This window comes from Peromyscus maniculatus, chromosome 9 (assembly GCF_049852395.1).
Source record: "Peromyscus maniculatus bairdii isolate BWxNUB_F1_BW_parent chromosome 9, HU_Pman_BW_mat_3.1, whole genome shotgun sequence".
In the NCBI taxonomy this organism is placed as follows: domain Eukaryota; kingdom Metazoa; phylum Chordata; class Mammalia; order Rodentia; family Cricetidae; genus Peromyscus; species Peromyscus maniculatus.
In genome coordinates, this window is record NC_134860.1 from 85997521 (window position 1) to 86013838 (window position 16318).

The following is a 16318-nucleotide window of genomic DNA, read 5'->3' on the forward strand; positions in this document are numbered from 1 at the left end:
CGACAAATATCAGAGCCCTCCCTTCATCATTAAATTGGGCAAGTGTAACTCACTGGTTCTCAAACTGTTAAATGGATATTAGGGCTTTTAATGAATGGAACAGTTATCTTTGTGCCAGCTTAACTAACAACACTGACATGATTAGCATACATTTTGGCAACTGTTCTAGCACAGAGTCTTAGGAAAAAGAAGCTTTTATCTTTAAGCTTAATCGACTTTAGCTTTCCCTGATATTTCTGTTTTTAATGTGAATAAAATTATGTGTAAAGGAAATCCTACAACAAAATTATTTTAAAATACATAATTTTATTAAGGTTATAGATATTTCTCATGCAAGAAACAAGTCCAGTAGCCACCCCCTTTAACACACGAATCATGTTCGAATTTTGAAATGAATAGAATATTTATTTTTCTCTTTATAATGTTGGCAAAAGTCATGGAGCTCGTGGATGACTTGTTTTTTATTAATGGTGCTACATATCTTTTATGTAGTTCCTCCTTTGATAAAAGAAACTAAATAAAACATGACTAGAAAGGATGTTTTCCTATTTTGTTACATAAGAGCTGTGAATGAACAATTTATGGGCTTACATGGCCTTATAAGTCTCCTAGTTCAAGTACCTATCATACAAAAGGAACTTTCATGAAAATATATTGATTTTTTGTCTCAAACTCTGCTGCCTTATATATTTATTTATCCAGATATCCAAGTTGAAGAAAACAAAAATATGTAATTAATATAAATCTAATAAATCCTGTGTTTGTGTTTAAGTTTTTTTTCTTCATGGTGTGTTATTAACTTAAAAATTATTGCAAGCTAGTGAAACACAGCAAACAAAAGTTTTGCTGGAATGTGAGAGAAAAGTTACACTGATATTAAATTTATAATTAGTTAATATGAATATACACGTGCATGGGTGTAAGTTTTCATAAGAACTTATACATACCAGCATACTCTCTTCCATATATGCTACAATTATACACACCCTTAATAATTTACCCAATGCTTAAGTAAGTCATGAATTAGTTTAATATAAACTTTAGCATAGCAGAATACTACAATTTAATCCTAAAAACAAACAGACACCAATAGCAGGCACTTCAGTGAAAGAACAAGCCCATGTTCAAATATAAAATGGTAGAAACAATCAAGAAATTATGAAAATATATACCTTTAATTTGCAGACATATAAACAATTTTGGTACGGTACAGACACATGATGATGATAAGTAAAGTGACGCATTTGAAGCTAACACATTTCTCGTTTACACTGACAGCTTCTCTATAGTTCTTACATAAAATAAAATCTCCATCTCATGCAAAGAAGGACAAGTTAGAAATCACTGACAAACCAGTTTTCTTCATTGCAAAAGAGTCAGTAAAAACTAAATTATCAAAGGAATCTGCTTACAAATAAACCATTGGATGTTTTCCAGAACCAAAGAAAGGAGCCAGAATGGTAGCCAATGGAGCTAAACAACTACAGAGAAAGTATCACGTTCGCATAAAATGCCTAACTAAAACAACCAATAGTGAACACTAGCTTTCAGAGGAATTTAACTTGAATGCAACTTTTATTTTTTCTCACGTGGTGGATGAATACAATCATACACAACCTGACATATAATCCAAGAACAAACTGTTGCTGACAAGCTGAGGATGCACTGACGTCGTCGTCAACACCGAGCCAGCAAGCGGGGATTGATAGCCCGGTGTGCTTCTTGTGTAACGTCTAGTTTACTTTTCACAAAAAGAGTCCACAAATGATGCCCACCTCCTGTAACTCTAGCAAGTAAGTGCAGTGGTAAAGCCGACCGGCAGCAGGGGGACATATGCAAAAGAGTGCGCTTTTCAGCAGGTCAAATCTGTAACACATGGCAATGTTTTGATGCTTGCCCAACATGAATTGCACTTCTTTTAAATGTCCTCTCTTTCAAACCATAATTGATGTCCTTAAGAGGTAATGAATCCTGTTTCCAAGTGGATTTCTTTTCATTCTTATCATATATTTAAGTAGGGAAATTCGATTTACTTTAATTTTATATTTAATGTGAAAAACAACATATTTTAAAATATACTCTCTCGTTAATGTACAACAACCATCATGTACAATACTGCAGTTCCCTGCAAAGGGTCATCTGGTGCCCTCTTGTGGTGAAAAGACATTTTAGAACAACAAAAACGTACTTTTCTTACCTTAGTCTTGAGTTTTGTCAGTCATCTGCTTGGTGTATGGGAGCTGCCAGTTATGTCCAGCGTTTTATATATTTATATATAAATAACAATGATATAGCTGTTAGTACTAATTTTCATTTAAAAATTCTGTACACATTTTATAACCTCTGAATTTGAATTAAAAACCTGTAAACAGCTATTTACAATATGTTACAAGTTATAAATTAGTTGTCCTCCAGTGGAACTGCATTAGCACATCCTTGTTTGCGTTGACAAAGACTACTCATGGCAGTTAAAACATCCCTCTCTGTTATTCCACAATGAAACATCAAATATTAGAAATATCCATTGGTTTCCTCTCTCTCATACACAAGTCAATTTTTCCTTTCAGGGGAATTTGTACTTCCAAATTTTCGTCTTCCCTGTGATGCTTTTTACCTTTCCGTAAGCAGATATAGATGCCCATCCCTGTTACTAGTGTGATGGAACCCAGGCTGATGACAGACAGAGCTACTAATGTGGGCATACAGGACACAGACTCTGCCTTCCTATGAGTTGGTTCTATTGAGATTTGTGGTTCTTTCTCTTCTATATTAATTTCTGGTTCTTTTCTTAAAAGACTCTCAATATAGCTTTCGTTACTGACAGTGTCATTGACAAATAGGTTCACCATGACAGTGGAATGCAGAGGCTCGGGGTAGCCATGGTCACTCACTTTCACCAGTAAGCGATGCAGTCCATAATCTGTCTGCAGCAAAGCTTCTTCCAGAGTTATGTTGCCAGTTTTAGGGTCAATTCTGAAGGACTCAGGCCTGGGACCTCTTCTCCCTATGATACTGTAAGCTATGACAGCATTCATGCCTGTATCTTTATCAACAGCATAGACCTCTGTAACTGGTGAGCCAGGGAGAGTGGAAGGTAGGACCAACAGATAAGACATATTAGACTGAGGAAATAAGACAAGAGGAGGGTTATCATTGATGTCCAGAAGGAGAATTGTGATTTTTGTGGTGGAAGAAAGGGCAGGCTCACCCCCATCGACAGCTTCCACCCACAGAGTGTAAGAGCTTTGCTGCTCTCTGTCTAAAGAGACTTTAGCTCTCAGCATGCCCTTTCCTGTATCTATGACAAAAATGTCACTCTGGTTTACCACTGAAAGGGCTACCCATCCATTCCTCCCAGCATCGGCATCTGTTACACTAATGACTCCAATTTCACCATATCCTGGAAAGTTTTCTGGCACAAAAAAGCTGAAGTCCTTGTTGATGAACCTGGGACTGTTGTCGTTTTTATCCAACACAGTGAGAGCCACTGTAGCCACAGATTCTCTGGGTGGCTTCCCACAGTCCACAGCACGGACAGTGTACCTATACTTTTCTTTCTCTTCTCTGTCTAGCTGGGTAGAAACGGTCAGAATCCCTGTGACACTGTCTAAGGAAAAATATGATGGTGCGTCTGGCCCCAGGAAATAGGAAACTTGCCCCCTCTCACCGCTGTCAGCATCCGTAGCATAGAGCTTCGTTAGAAAGGCATTGGGCGCGTTGTTTTCTTCAATGGTCAGTTCTATCAAAGGTTGAAGGAAAACAGGAGCATTGTCATTGTCATCTAAAAGTTGTACTTTAACGACTCTCTTGACATGAAACCCTTCCGAGTTCCAGGCCACTACAGCTATTTCATAGAATTGCTGCTGCTCATAGTCCATAGGTTTCGTGGTCTCCAACAGATATTCATTGTTGTACGGCTTGTAGGGTGCTAGCCTAAATGGCCCTTCACCATCGAGGTAGCAGTTAATCTTGGATTTACCTTCTGGATCTCTTATGGTGAAAAACGCAATTGGGGTGTTAACAGGCTCCAGTTCTTTTAGATACACAACCCCATCCATCTCATTTGCAATATAACGTGGGACGATTTCTGGGGGTCTGAAAATGACTTTGATGATGGACACAAGAGCAGTGATTACTGCAGGGATACAGCCTGGTCCATTAGCAAGGATGGTGAGCTTATGTGTCTGTAGAACACTCCCACCAATCGTACTGAAAAGTTTAATGACTCCAGTCGTCTCATCCAGGTGGAACAAATCCTTGGATTCCTGTGGAACTTTCTGGCTGTAACTGTAAGTGATCTGTGCGTTGGTCCCTAAGTCTCTATCGACAGCCTGGACAGCTGCAATGGGGGTGCCCACTGTAGCATTTCCATAGACGGTGACATTAATTTGCGAGTCTATAAAGAGAGGACAATTGTCATTAATGTCACTTATGCCAATGGTGAGGGTGGCACTGCCCAGCAGTGGTGGGGAACCACCATCCTCAGCTATGATGATGCTTACATACTGGTCCTGGGTTTCTCTGTCCAAAGCACCCATGACAATCAAGTAGGGGGTTCGTTCCCCATTCTCATTCTCCTCCACATCCAGGGTAAACATGCCATGGTAGTCCAGTAAGCGATAGGTTTGCACTCCATTGATGCCTACATCGGGGTCCACGGCTGGGTGCTCTATCGCCAATCGGGTGTTTACAGGTGAATTTTCCGGGACCCAAACAGAGATTTCAGAAATTGGGAACTGTGGAGCATTGTCGTTGATATCCCTGATGGCAATTTTCACCTTTACAAACCTAAAATATTCCTGAGGCAGGACCAGCACATCCAGAAGCAAAAGGCAAGAGTCAGAGGAAGGAGAGGAGGCAATGGAGGTGCTGCCGCCCCAGGCAGTCCCTCCGCCCCCATCGAGACACAGCGCTTCTCTGTCGATCTCCTGGGCAGAAGTGTGCAGCTCCCCGGAGCGGTTGTCTAGGGTCACATACTGGCCACTCAGCCCTCCAGAGGCCAAGCTGAAAGAGAGAGGGGGGTTCCCCTCAGTGGCAGTGCGCTCTGGATGCAGCAGTTGCTGACTCTGCCTCCCAGAGGCCCGGGGCAGCAGCCTTAGGTCTTCGGCCAGGCTGCCTATGAGCACCCCCGCGGGCAGTCCCTCGTTTAGGCTGTACAGAAGCTCGGTGGCACGGCTGTAACTCGCGAGGCAGTTGAAGGGTCCCACGAAGAGGAAAAGCAGAAAAACATGCTGGAGTGAAGGGAGGGGAGAAGGTGATTACACACTCCCGGAAGCAGAGAGGGGAGTTAGGACGGAGTGACCCCCGCCCGGGACAACGCTAAATCCTCATTCCCCTTTCCACAAACAAAACCTCTCATTGCAAGCGCAAGCAATGAGAGGAAACTTGCTGCCACAGAGGGAGGTCTGTGGAGCAAAGCTGTCATGAAACTTACTCCTTTTTCCTCATCTTATATTCTCCCCACTCCCACCCGGTAGGATCACTAGCCTCGTCTAGCTAACATTTACAATCACAAATCGTATGGCATTGGGTCCCTGGAAACACACAGCAGAGAAGACTTGGACTCAAGGGCTGCGCAACGCGACAGGCAACCTCTTTAGGTTATGGGGAAAGAAGGAGATGGTGGCAGAAAGCGCTGAGCGGTGAATGATTTACTTCTCATTGAAATGATTCTGCCATTAAGGTCCCCAAACACCTAACGTGTTACACTCATTTTCTATGAAGCCACCATAAGCAACAGCATCAACACCAATAATAATAACAACAACAATATGGAAAATTGAGACATAATCCCTACCTGCTCCCCCCCCCCTTAGATGGGGGGGGGTTCATTTTAGTTTGCACATAAAAATCAAACCAAATGATCTGAGTCCCTATCTCTTATCATGCCTTCTACCTCCTGCCAAGCTTAGGACCCAGCAATGTAAACCCGGAAAATTATTATGCAAAAGCATTTGTCAGTTGCAGCAGACAGTTAGAAGCTTACATCGGCCACAGGAATCAATTCTTACACCCCTGAATATAAAGAGAATTGAGGGCACCCTCGGCCCTCCGCCTCATGCAACATTTCTGCTTCAGAAACTTCCTTTCTCAACCCGAGGGACGAAGCTATTTGCTAAAATACCATAGGCGCTGTATCCAAAACTCCGTTCTCCCCCTCCCATCTTCTCCTGAAGTTTGCATTATGGGAAAACGTTTGAAAACACCGTCAAGGAGTAGGAACAGCTGGAGAGCATTGCAACTTCTGGGGGACCCAGGGTTTCTGCATCCTTACCGTCAGGTTCCTGTGGCTGGTACTGCTCCTGGGACGATGTAGATGCCCCATATCCAGGCACGGGTGCCAGGTCGCCGGGCGCAAGCTCACTGCCTGGACCAGCGAGCTGCGCGCGTTCCCTTGGCCGCGCATTCCCTGGGAGGCTGCAGTCAGCGCGCTCCAGAAGGGAGGGTGGCGGAGGACACTCCCTCCCCGTTCATGCAAATCGCTAGGGAACTTCAGCCAATAGTCACTGGCCTGTCAATTAAGACCAGGAACTCGGATGCACCGGAAAGCCCAGGGCCAGAAGGGGACATTTACAGTGTCCACTCCTGGACATGATATGTCCACAGCCCGCCAAAGAAGCTGGAACAAGGACTGGCTCTTCAAGGCTGCTAGGAGATGCCACTAGGTCTGGCACCAAAGCGCCTGTCAACCAGCCTTGCTCTTTATTGCGCCAGTTAAATCCCAAGTCCACATGTTGCTCGCAAAAGAGGGAGAATTAAAATAAATCAAGACCACATTGGTATCCGAAGGCACAAAAGCGGTTCCACAAAATCCTGCTTTGCCAACCAGTTCCTCCCAGTCATGCGGGTCCAGCAGATCTTTGCACAGAGCAAGAAAACACACTTTTCTCAAAGAACAGCAGCCTCAACTTCTTTGTGCCAGGATGAGAGAGAGCCAGAAAAGCCAATCTATGAAATCCATAAAGGTTCCTCATGTCTTCATTTTAAGCTGCACTGTTGGTGATGGCAAGATGATAGTTTCCAGGGTGCAAGCATTGTTGGGTGTCTGCCTGGAGGTTTGATTTTAGAGACAGCCGCAGTTTGTACCTGAAAGGCTAGAAGGAAGTGGCGTGTGTGTGTGTGTGTGTGTGTGTGTGTGTGTGTGTGTGTGTGTGTGTGTGTGTGTGTGTGTGTACGCACTGCAAGCAATCAGCTGTCTTTCTGGAAGGGAAATACTGAAAGGAGAGAGGGCAGTCACCAAAGCTTAAATAAAATACTGGTTACTTTTAAAATTTTTGTTTCTCTTCTCTCCTCTCCTAAATGCCTATTGGAGAAGTTACCCCTTAGAAACAGATCTTGGAGCAGGCTCTAAAATGCTTTGCTAGCTTTTCTGACTCTGATCCTCAACAGTTTGTGACCTGTAATATTTCATGAAATCAGAGCTGGTGGGAAAATCTAGTGCATTCAGTCTGTGAGACTGCCTTATCAGCAGGGTGCTGTATAAGGGATGCCCAAGGCCACTCAGCCTCTCTTCAAGTTTAGATTCTCTTCACTAGGTTTCCAAAATTCCCCTTTACTGACCTAAACAAACTTCTTATCTGCTGAGTGGTAAGTGACTGAGTCTAGACCAGAAAAATCTTTTCCTCTGGCATCAGAAATAGCAATTTTCTGTGTTGTCCAGAGGAAAGTTAATTTAATTTCCTTCTACCTTGTACTAACAAAAATAGAAATTGTTTGTCTAAGCTAATTGTTCAGCATATGCTCATATTTTCTCCTTGTATTCACTAATCCTAGGTCCAGAGTCCTAAACATTGACAAAGTACCCCATTAGAATACCTGGTGTGTAACAGCTTGTTATTACAGAAATGGTGTTGTACATGCAACAGACCAAACACTCTATATTGCATTATAATATGAACATACTCTTTACAGTGCTATGGGAAAGTAGGTGAAGTGGCAAATGCATGTGTACACATCTGGCGGTGGTCTTCTGGGTAGAAGGCCATTATGCATCTGGTAAACCAACCCCATCTACAGGTAGGCATGTTTGCTTCCTCTGCCTCACTACTTCGTCTGCTGGTTCTACCCTACAGCTGAACTTTTACCATCATGGGTAAATATTTACCTTTGAGTCTCTAGTGAAAACATTATCAGATTCTAAAATATCTGTCCCACATTCCATCTAAATTGTGTTTATGCCTTAATGCAATACCCTTAGCCTCTGGAAGTCAGGAGCCATGCCTAGAGTGAGAACATCTTTCAGTGGTCATAAAACCCACAGTATGCAATAATTCAGTTGCTGCATAGACAGCAAATGCATTGGATTGTATATGCTCACACACTTCATGTCCTCTTTAACTCCACAAGGTCTCCTCCATCTCTGACTCGGGTGCTGTTTCTCTCTCTGTCTTTCTGTGTAGGTGTGTATGTTTTTCCTAGGTTTTCATTTGTTTATAAGAACATTGCAGTGGAACTGTTGTTTGTAAAGACAATCTAGCTGGAAAACATCTTTTCATGATGATATACACAATTGGCTTTTCTTTTCTCTGGCATCCTTCCCTTCTTTTTTTACAAATCTACTTTTTAAAAAGTATCCCTTACCACCCCCACCCCACCACAGTGGACTTTTTTCTTTCTTTTTTTTTTTCTTTTTGCCATATTATCCAGCTGTCTTTATGGAAAACTACATTACTGTTCCACATCTTTGTTAAGTTGATTAGAAATTAAATCTCCCTTCTAGACTATAATTTGTCTACAGTGTTTCTAAAAAGATCGGATATAAGAACTGTAGCAAAAGCTATTCAAGTGAGTTGAAAGGCAGGTACGGAATAGGTTCTGAAAGTACTATTTGTGATGACAAGATGAGACAGTTTCTCTTTAAATCATTCTGCCAGTTTTTGAGTCCCTCCCTGAATGGTTGTTTGTCACATAAACTAGGAGCCTTGGGACAACACTAGGTGACACCTTATGTGTCACACACACAGTGTTAAATGAACTACTTGTTATCATCTCCCTTCTTTGAGGAGCCAAGCAGAGACATCACACAGTGTTCTGTTTTTTAATTGGGTTAAAAAAAAGAAGGCAAACCAAATGAGCTTCTGTGGTTCTATGCACAATTTTCCTGGGCATTGTAAATGCATCCCCAGACTCTTGCTCCTTCTGGACATAGCCTTGTGACCTACCATCTGGTGCCACAGATTTCTTTTTAAAGATGATTTAGAGAGCTTCCATGCTATTAGTCCCTTGAAAGTAATACTCATGAGCTTCTCGGATGTCTCAATCGCTCTGGGCCTGCTTCCCAGGTGTTTTGTAAAAATTGATCTAGAAGAATAGTTAGATTATGTGCCTCCCAAGCCTATTTCTGCTGTAGACAAAGAAACAGCATGAAATAATGGCTGGTATTTTGAACAGAGCTGGGGATTTGGACTCTACTCTCCCGTTTGTTGCTTAAGTCCTGTGTGACTTTAGACAGATTGTTACACCTCTGCTTTAATTTCCTACTGAACATCCCCACACACCACAAGTACATACATGCGTGAACTGGCTTAATTGATTTCTGTCATTAACAGATGCTGCTTGATAATACACAGATGAGTTTGATTATAATTCACTAAGTTATATAACTAAATGGTAGTAATGCTTTTCAGTGGCTGCAAGCCTTCTTTCCCTAATATTTTTCCTTGTATAATGGAATGAGCATGTTTCTATGTGTCCATAAAGAATCAAGCTTCAAAACTGTACTTTAATAAACATACATTAAAATACTTGAATTCATAAAATACTGTTTATGTTATTATGTCTGTAATTAAATTTCATTTTACCTTTTAAACTTATTTTAATAATAGCATGGTATTCACAAAAGTCACTTAATTAACCCTTTAACACTAATATGTTTAATGTATTGTGAAACACAACCCAATGTATGTTCCATCTGGTTCAAAATTGTAAAATATAAATTGTATTACCTTATTTTAAGATAGTTTGATTATATTATTAATAGCTTCTCAATACCAAGTACGATGATTTAGAATGTATGTTAAGCATGAATGTACATAATATATTAATACATAAGAGTTTTTATCGTATAATCCATATGATATACAATACGAAACCTATTCTGATTGATTAAACAATGTTAATGGTGACTACATTTAAGAGAATAAACAATTTTTGAGAAATGTTAAGATAATAATTTATTAGTATTTATGTTATGAACATGCAGTCAAGTAATTTATTTGTTATTTTTTAATCCTTGTGGCAGTTTTAGAATATAATTATTATGACAAAAATTTTGCAAGGTTACATGATGTCTGGTGTGGTTATTGGACTCTGAACTGTGATGTAGAATATATATGATTTTTGTCTTCTGGTATACCCTTCTTCCACGAATGGATGGATTGACTAATCAATCAGTTAATTAGTCAAGACCTATCATCTAATTGTGCTTAATTCAGCCAACAAACTGATAACCACGGAAACATTGTTAGAGATATGGATTTGTGATATTACTAATTTTTTTTGGTGTTTAAAAAGTTCTTTAACCTGTTAGTACTGTCCATACAAACAAACCCATTTTACCTATGTTTGAATAGCTTAACTATCTCAATTTGTAGACTTAAAATATATTGCATATGTAATTATATATATATATATACCTGAAAACATAAATAATCTTTTAGTATGTGTGTGTGTGTGTGTGTGTGTGTGTGTGTGTGTGTGTGTGTGTGTGTGATCGGTGTGTGGAGGGGGCACATGTGTCATGGATCAAATATGGAGGTTAGAGTACAATTTTGTGGAGTCAAATCTCTCTTTCCACCTTTGCATTGGATTCAGGGTTGAAAGCAAATTGCCTGTTTTATGGGGCAACTATATTGTAGGCTAAGCCATATAAGTAAGTAATCTTGAGGACACCAGGATCACATAGTGTTTTCTTGTTTGTTTGTTTGTCTCTTTTACTTACTAACTGAAAGTAAGAGGGAGAAATCAGTAATCCAAACTCTCAAAATACCCTCATTTCTTAAAAATGGATTAAATTTTGATATCAAAATTTTCTGATATTAGAAGATAACTTAAGAAAAGAGCACCCTTTCTTATGCTCTAATTTTAGGATCAAATCCTGATTTCAAGTATTGCAGTAAGTGTTGACTTCTTTCTTTTCAATTATTTACTAATTTTCAAATATGCGATTTTTAAAAGAAGCTTGTCATTTTGGTAATGTATAAGTATATTACAGCTATATTAGGAAAACTAAAATATGCTGTTTTATTTTCTTCATTACTTTAGAAATTAAATTATGAGGTCAATAGAGAATCAGCATACTGGTTCTTTGTTAAATTGCTAGACATTTAATATAATAAGAAAAATGTACATTTACATGTCCTATATCAAGTAAAATACAGATAAGCTAAGTTATTATAGTAAGAATTTCTATTCTAAAGCATGTTCTGTGTAATTCATAAATAGGAGTTTTGTGAATATTATTCTTAACTAATTAGTATCTTTCATAATTTGGAAAATTTTGTGCAAAAACATTTTACATATCTTTACCTATATATCCATGAAGGAAGGCAATAGGGTCAAATGGTCCTTTTCTTTTCATAATTTAATATTATTTAACAAAGATAATTATAGCTGGGTGAAGTCACTAGAAAAGCCCAGGCTTAATTATAGCTAACATTTTCAACTTTCACTCCTTACACTCAAAATAAATTTTAAAAGCCATTTTCAATTCATTTGAATTCCACATTCTTCCTTCTCACTTCTGGCAGAGGTGATAATGAGCAGAAAAAAGCATCAGAAGAAAGGTGGGGTGACTGAGGAAGAGAGGAAGTGAAGGGCACAAGGCAAATCCACAATGTGGATGGACCAGCAACTGCTGACTGATGAATGGTTTATTGAATGCAGTTTATTGGTGATGCATGTGTCTTAATCCTTGGGATCAGTACCTTGGAGTCTTGAAAGAGGGAGAAATACAGGCTGTGCACAGAATAAAGCAATTGTAAAAGCTATAAATTAGCATAGAAATTGGGTCATGGCCCTAACAAATCTACCGAGGGACAGAAAGAATTATAAGTTCATCTTAAGGCATAGATCCTGCCTTTCTTCTGACATCTATTCTTCATTCTCACAAACTGAAGTGCTTCATGTAGAAAAGATTAATGAAATTTTATGTTAAGGTAGATCTTCACCTAGCTTGATAAAATCTCATTCTATTTTATTGTATAAATCTGAGGTGGGTTGCTAAACACTGCATAGCCTTTCTGACTTGTGTGTGTGGTACATAAAAGCACCAAAGGAGTATTGTGGGGTCAGTGACAATGTTATCCATAAGATGTCAACATTTTCATGTTGGGATGACTGTCAATTATGAGCTACCTCTTTTGGGGGTATCTTTTATGTAGAGTTACAGGCTTTTGATTTTTACTTCATTTACTGCTAAAGCTGTAAATTATTTGGGCTATTCAGAAAGGACATTATCAGTAACTATTTTGAATTTTATATCATTTAAGCATTTACTTGGTTAAAGAAGAGTTCATATTGACGATAATTCTGTATCACATGATTCTAACAATTTTAACTCTAGATAATACTAAAATAAAGATATTAATTTTTACTAATTATATAGCAATAATCATATTTTATGGGTTGTTCACTGCTGTGGATAACAGAATTTTGCACTAAATTGAAAGGGAGTTGATAGCTAGTGGCAAAAAGTTATTAGTAAATTTATTTTAAATATTTTATGCTGTTTCAGAATTTAAAATAAGTCAAATAAACAGCTAAATATTTTAAAGTAACATATGTCACTGATCAGAATATAGACCTTGTATAATTAAACATGTAAACAAACCAGAAAACAAAAAGTATTTCTTGTGCTTTTTCTTCGTTGTTTTATTTTATTTTGCTTTGCTTTTTATTTTGTTCTGGTCTGTTTGCTTTCTTTGTTTCCATATTTGCTGTCTGAAGAAAGTTTAGAGTTGGGTGCATGAGTCAGGGAGGATCTGGGAGGAATTAGGGGAAAGGAGACTGTGACCAGAATATATTGTATGAAAAACTCACCTTTTCAATATAAAAAAAGAGAGAGATTAGTGAATACCTTAACTCATCATCGATCCCTCATCCAGTTACTGATGGAAGCAGATGCAGAGATCTAAGGCTGGGTGCCAGGCCAAGCTCCAGGAGTCCAATCGGTGAGAGAGAGGAGGGACTGATTCTATGAGCAAGGGGCATCGAGATCATGACGGGGAAAAGTACAGAGATGGTCAGCCACACTAGTGGAAATGCATGAACTGTGAACCAATAGCTGAGTAGCCCCCATGGAACTGGACTGGGCCTTCTAGATAGGTGAAACAGTTGTTTAGCGGGCTTTTTGGAGCCCAGTGCCTAAGGTGTGACACCTTGTGCAGCCTTGATGCAAAGGAGAGAGCCTTGGACCTGCCTCAACTGAATGTGCCGGGGCTCTGCTGACTGCCCATGGGAGACCTTGACTTAGAGGAGGTGGGAGTGGGGGGTGAGTTGGGGAGGAACAGCTGGAAAGGGGAGGGAAGAGGGGGAATCTGTGGTTGGTATGTAAGATGAATAGAAAAATTTTAATAACACCACCACCAACAACAATAAAAAGAGAGAGATTTAAAAAAGAAAATTTAAAAAGGAGGTTGGGACGTTTTTCTGTAGGATTTTTTTCATTAAGTGAAAAGGATTAAAATTCCTGGAGTAGCCAGGCTGTAGTGGCACATGCCTTTAATCCCAGCACTCGGGAGGTAGAGGCAGGTGGATCTTTGTGAGTTCGAGGCCAGCCTGGTCTACAGAGCAAGATCCAGGAAATGCGCAAAGCTACACAGAGAAACACTGTCTTGAAAAAAAAAATCCTTGAGTAATATATTTATTTGCTATAGGATGGGGAGGATCTAGGAGGAACTGGAGACAGGAAAAATCATGAAAAAATATTCTTTTCAATAAAAAATTCCAAAGAAAGAAACATATTTTAAAAAACTTAAAATTCAGAATGTAAATACATGGTATATTTTTGATAAAGTGAAAGGGTTAATGGTCTTTTGCTCATTTCTAGATCCCAATACCTCTTGTGAAGAAAGGAGAAAAGAAAATCTCACTCTGTCAGAGGATGGCCAGGGCTTGTTGACCATTTAGCAATGACCATAAAAGGTGTTTTACCCACAACATATGCCATTCATGAAGCGCTGAAGCTTCATGAGTTCTCCCTACCTATTTGCTAGAGCTCTGTGGGATTTCTGGATAAAGTCTGATCGCAGATAAGATCTTCACACACGTAATCTACTATAAGGAATAGGAGCACTTGGAGCCAGTTGAATAAATCTTTCAATTGCTTCATTACCAAAGGCTTTAGGAGATGTGGTGGTTTGAATGAAAAAGGACTTATCTCGGGTGCCTGAAATGGCTTTTTGGAACACATTCTCTAGGGTGGGATACCTTGCTCAGCCTTGACACGGTTGTGGGGGGAGGGGGGAGGGGGAGGAGGGGCTTTGTCCTGCCTCAATTCAGTATGCTCGACTTCATTGACTCTCCAAGGGAGGCCTTACCCTCTCTGAGGAGTAAATGGGGGATGGAGTTGGGGGAGGTGATGGGGCAGAAGAAGGGGAGGGAGGAGTAACTGGAACTGGTATGTAAAATGAAAAAAAAAAGTTTTTAAAAAATAAATAGAGAGAAAGAAAAAAAGAAAAAGAAAATAGCCACAGTGCAATCACAAGAAGTGGCATTATTTGAAACAATTGAGACCTCTGACCTTGTTGGAGTAGATTTGGCCTTACTGAAGGAAATGTGTCACTGGAGGTGGGCTTTGAGGTTTCAAATGCTCAAGCCAGGTCCAGTGTCTTTCTTTCTTCCTGCAAATCCTGAAGTACAACTTTCTGCTATCTCTCATGCACCATGTCTGTCTGCCTGCCAACATGACAATGGACTAAACTTCTGAACCTGTAACGTAGCCCTAAATAAATGCTTTCCTTTATAAGAGTTGCTCTGGTCATGGTGTCTCTTCACAGCAATAGAAACCCTAAGACAGGAGGTGATACCAAACATAGTCAAAACAGCAAGACAATGTTTTAGAATTTACATAAAATATTAGCTAACTGGAATGACATTTATATATTCCTTCCAATTAAATGGGACATTCCTTACTAATTTTTAGAAGATGAAGAAAGCTAGTAACAATAACTGGTCCCAGGTACTTGGTGTCTGTGGCTTTCATTATGAGTCCTTTACCCACACATAATCTACTTTATCTGCCTTCTGTGCATTATACTTAATGGATTCTGTTTTACTTTTTATCTTTTCTCTGTTTTGGCTATGCTGGATTTCTCTTGTTCCTGTTTTCACCTTTTAATTGTAGTTCATTCCAAAGGACTCCTGTTTTCTCTCTGGAGAGCTCTTCTATTATAATCCTAGTTTTCTATTTCTAGACATGGGCCTTCCAAATCCCCTCCCTAGGTCTTCAAATTCTATGTAGCCTCAATTTTTCTGTGATTATGCAATGTCAGCAAGGGTTGAAGAGAACTTTCTTCTCAGGTGACATTTAAAATGAAGGAGGTTGTCTGTTCTAAACTAGACAATCCACACATGGAAATGTGTCTAGCACAAAACAAAATCTCCCATACTCACAAGCAGGTCATTTGTTGAAATGTCATTCATCAGTATTATTCTAACATTCATTCATGAACATAACTACTTGTGCCATCTGTTGGTGGAAGGCTGAACTGAGGTTCGCAGCTTTGCTCTTCTGATATTTATACACAGGACTGGCTGTTCTAGGAACAAATGGAACACTGGTAAAATTCCGATGAAAACACATGGTGGAATAGAGCATTGCAATGTAGGGAAATCAGTTACCCACCTCATAAGAGCCTTGGAGTGTGGCATTGAATAGATTGATCAGAAAATAGCAACAGCTAGCATTTTGTGAGCATTTAATAGACTTACATGTATGCATGTGTGTTGCTGGAGAGCTTCTCTCCAGGTTCCCCTAGCCCCGCAGTCCCACAATCCACTTATAAAATAAACACTCAGACGCTTATATCACTTATAAACTGTATGGCCGTGGTAGGCTTCTTGCTAACTGTTCTTATATCTTAAATTAACCCATTTCTATAAATCTATACCTTGCCACGTGGCTGGTGGCTTACCAGAGTCTTTACATGCTGCTTATCCTGGAGGTAGCTGCAGTGTCTCTCTCCTCAGCCTTCCGCTTCCCAGAATTCTCCTCTCTCCTTGTCCCACCTATTTCCTGCCTGGCAACCTACTTCTTGCCTGGTCACTGGCCATCAGTATTTTATTTATGTAGAGCAATATCCACAGCACTTCCCCTTTT

General features: G+C 39.7%; 1 protein-coding gene across 1 annotated transcript; it reads right to left on the bottom strand.

Moving 5' to 3' along the window:
* Positions 1 to 299: 299 nt before the first annotated feature.
* Positions 300 to 6452, bottom strand: Pcdh20 (protocadherin 20). Its single transcript, XM_006975541.4, has 2 exons — positions 6275 to 6452; positions 300 to 5231 (listed from the first exon to the last, which is right to left on the bottom strand). Exons 1-2 carry the CDS (start codon positions 6404 to 6406, stop codon positions 2505 to 2507), a joined length of 2859 nt encoding a protein of 952 aa, XP_006975603.1. The 5' UTR covers positions 6407 to 6452; the 3' UTR covers positions 300 to 2504.
* Positions 6453 to 16318: the final 9866 nt, after the last annotated feature.

What these genes read in the sequence shown, in the direction of transcription:
- Pcdh20 (XM_006975541.4), bottom strand. Translation starts at nt 6,406, where the DNA reads ATGCGCGGCCAAGGGAACGCGCGCAGCTCGCTGGTCCAGGCAGTGAGC. An exon ending in CCAGCCACAGGAACCTGACG is followed by an intron (nt 5,232 to 6,274) that starts GTAAGGATGCAG and finishes CCTTCACTCCAG; the next exon opens with CATGTTTTTCTGCTTTTCCT.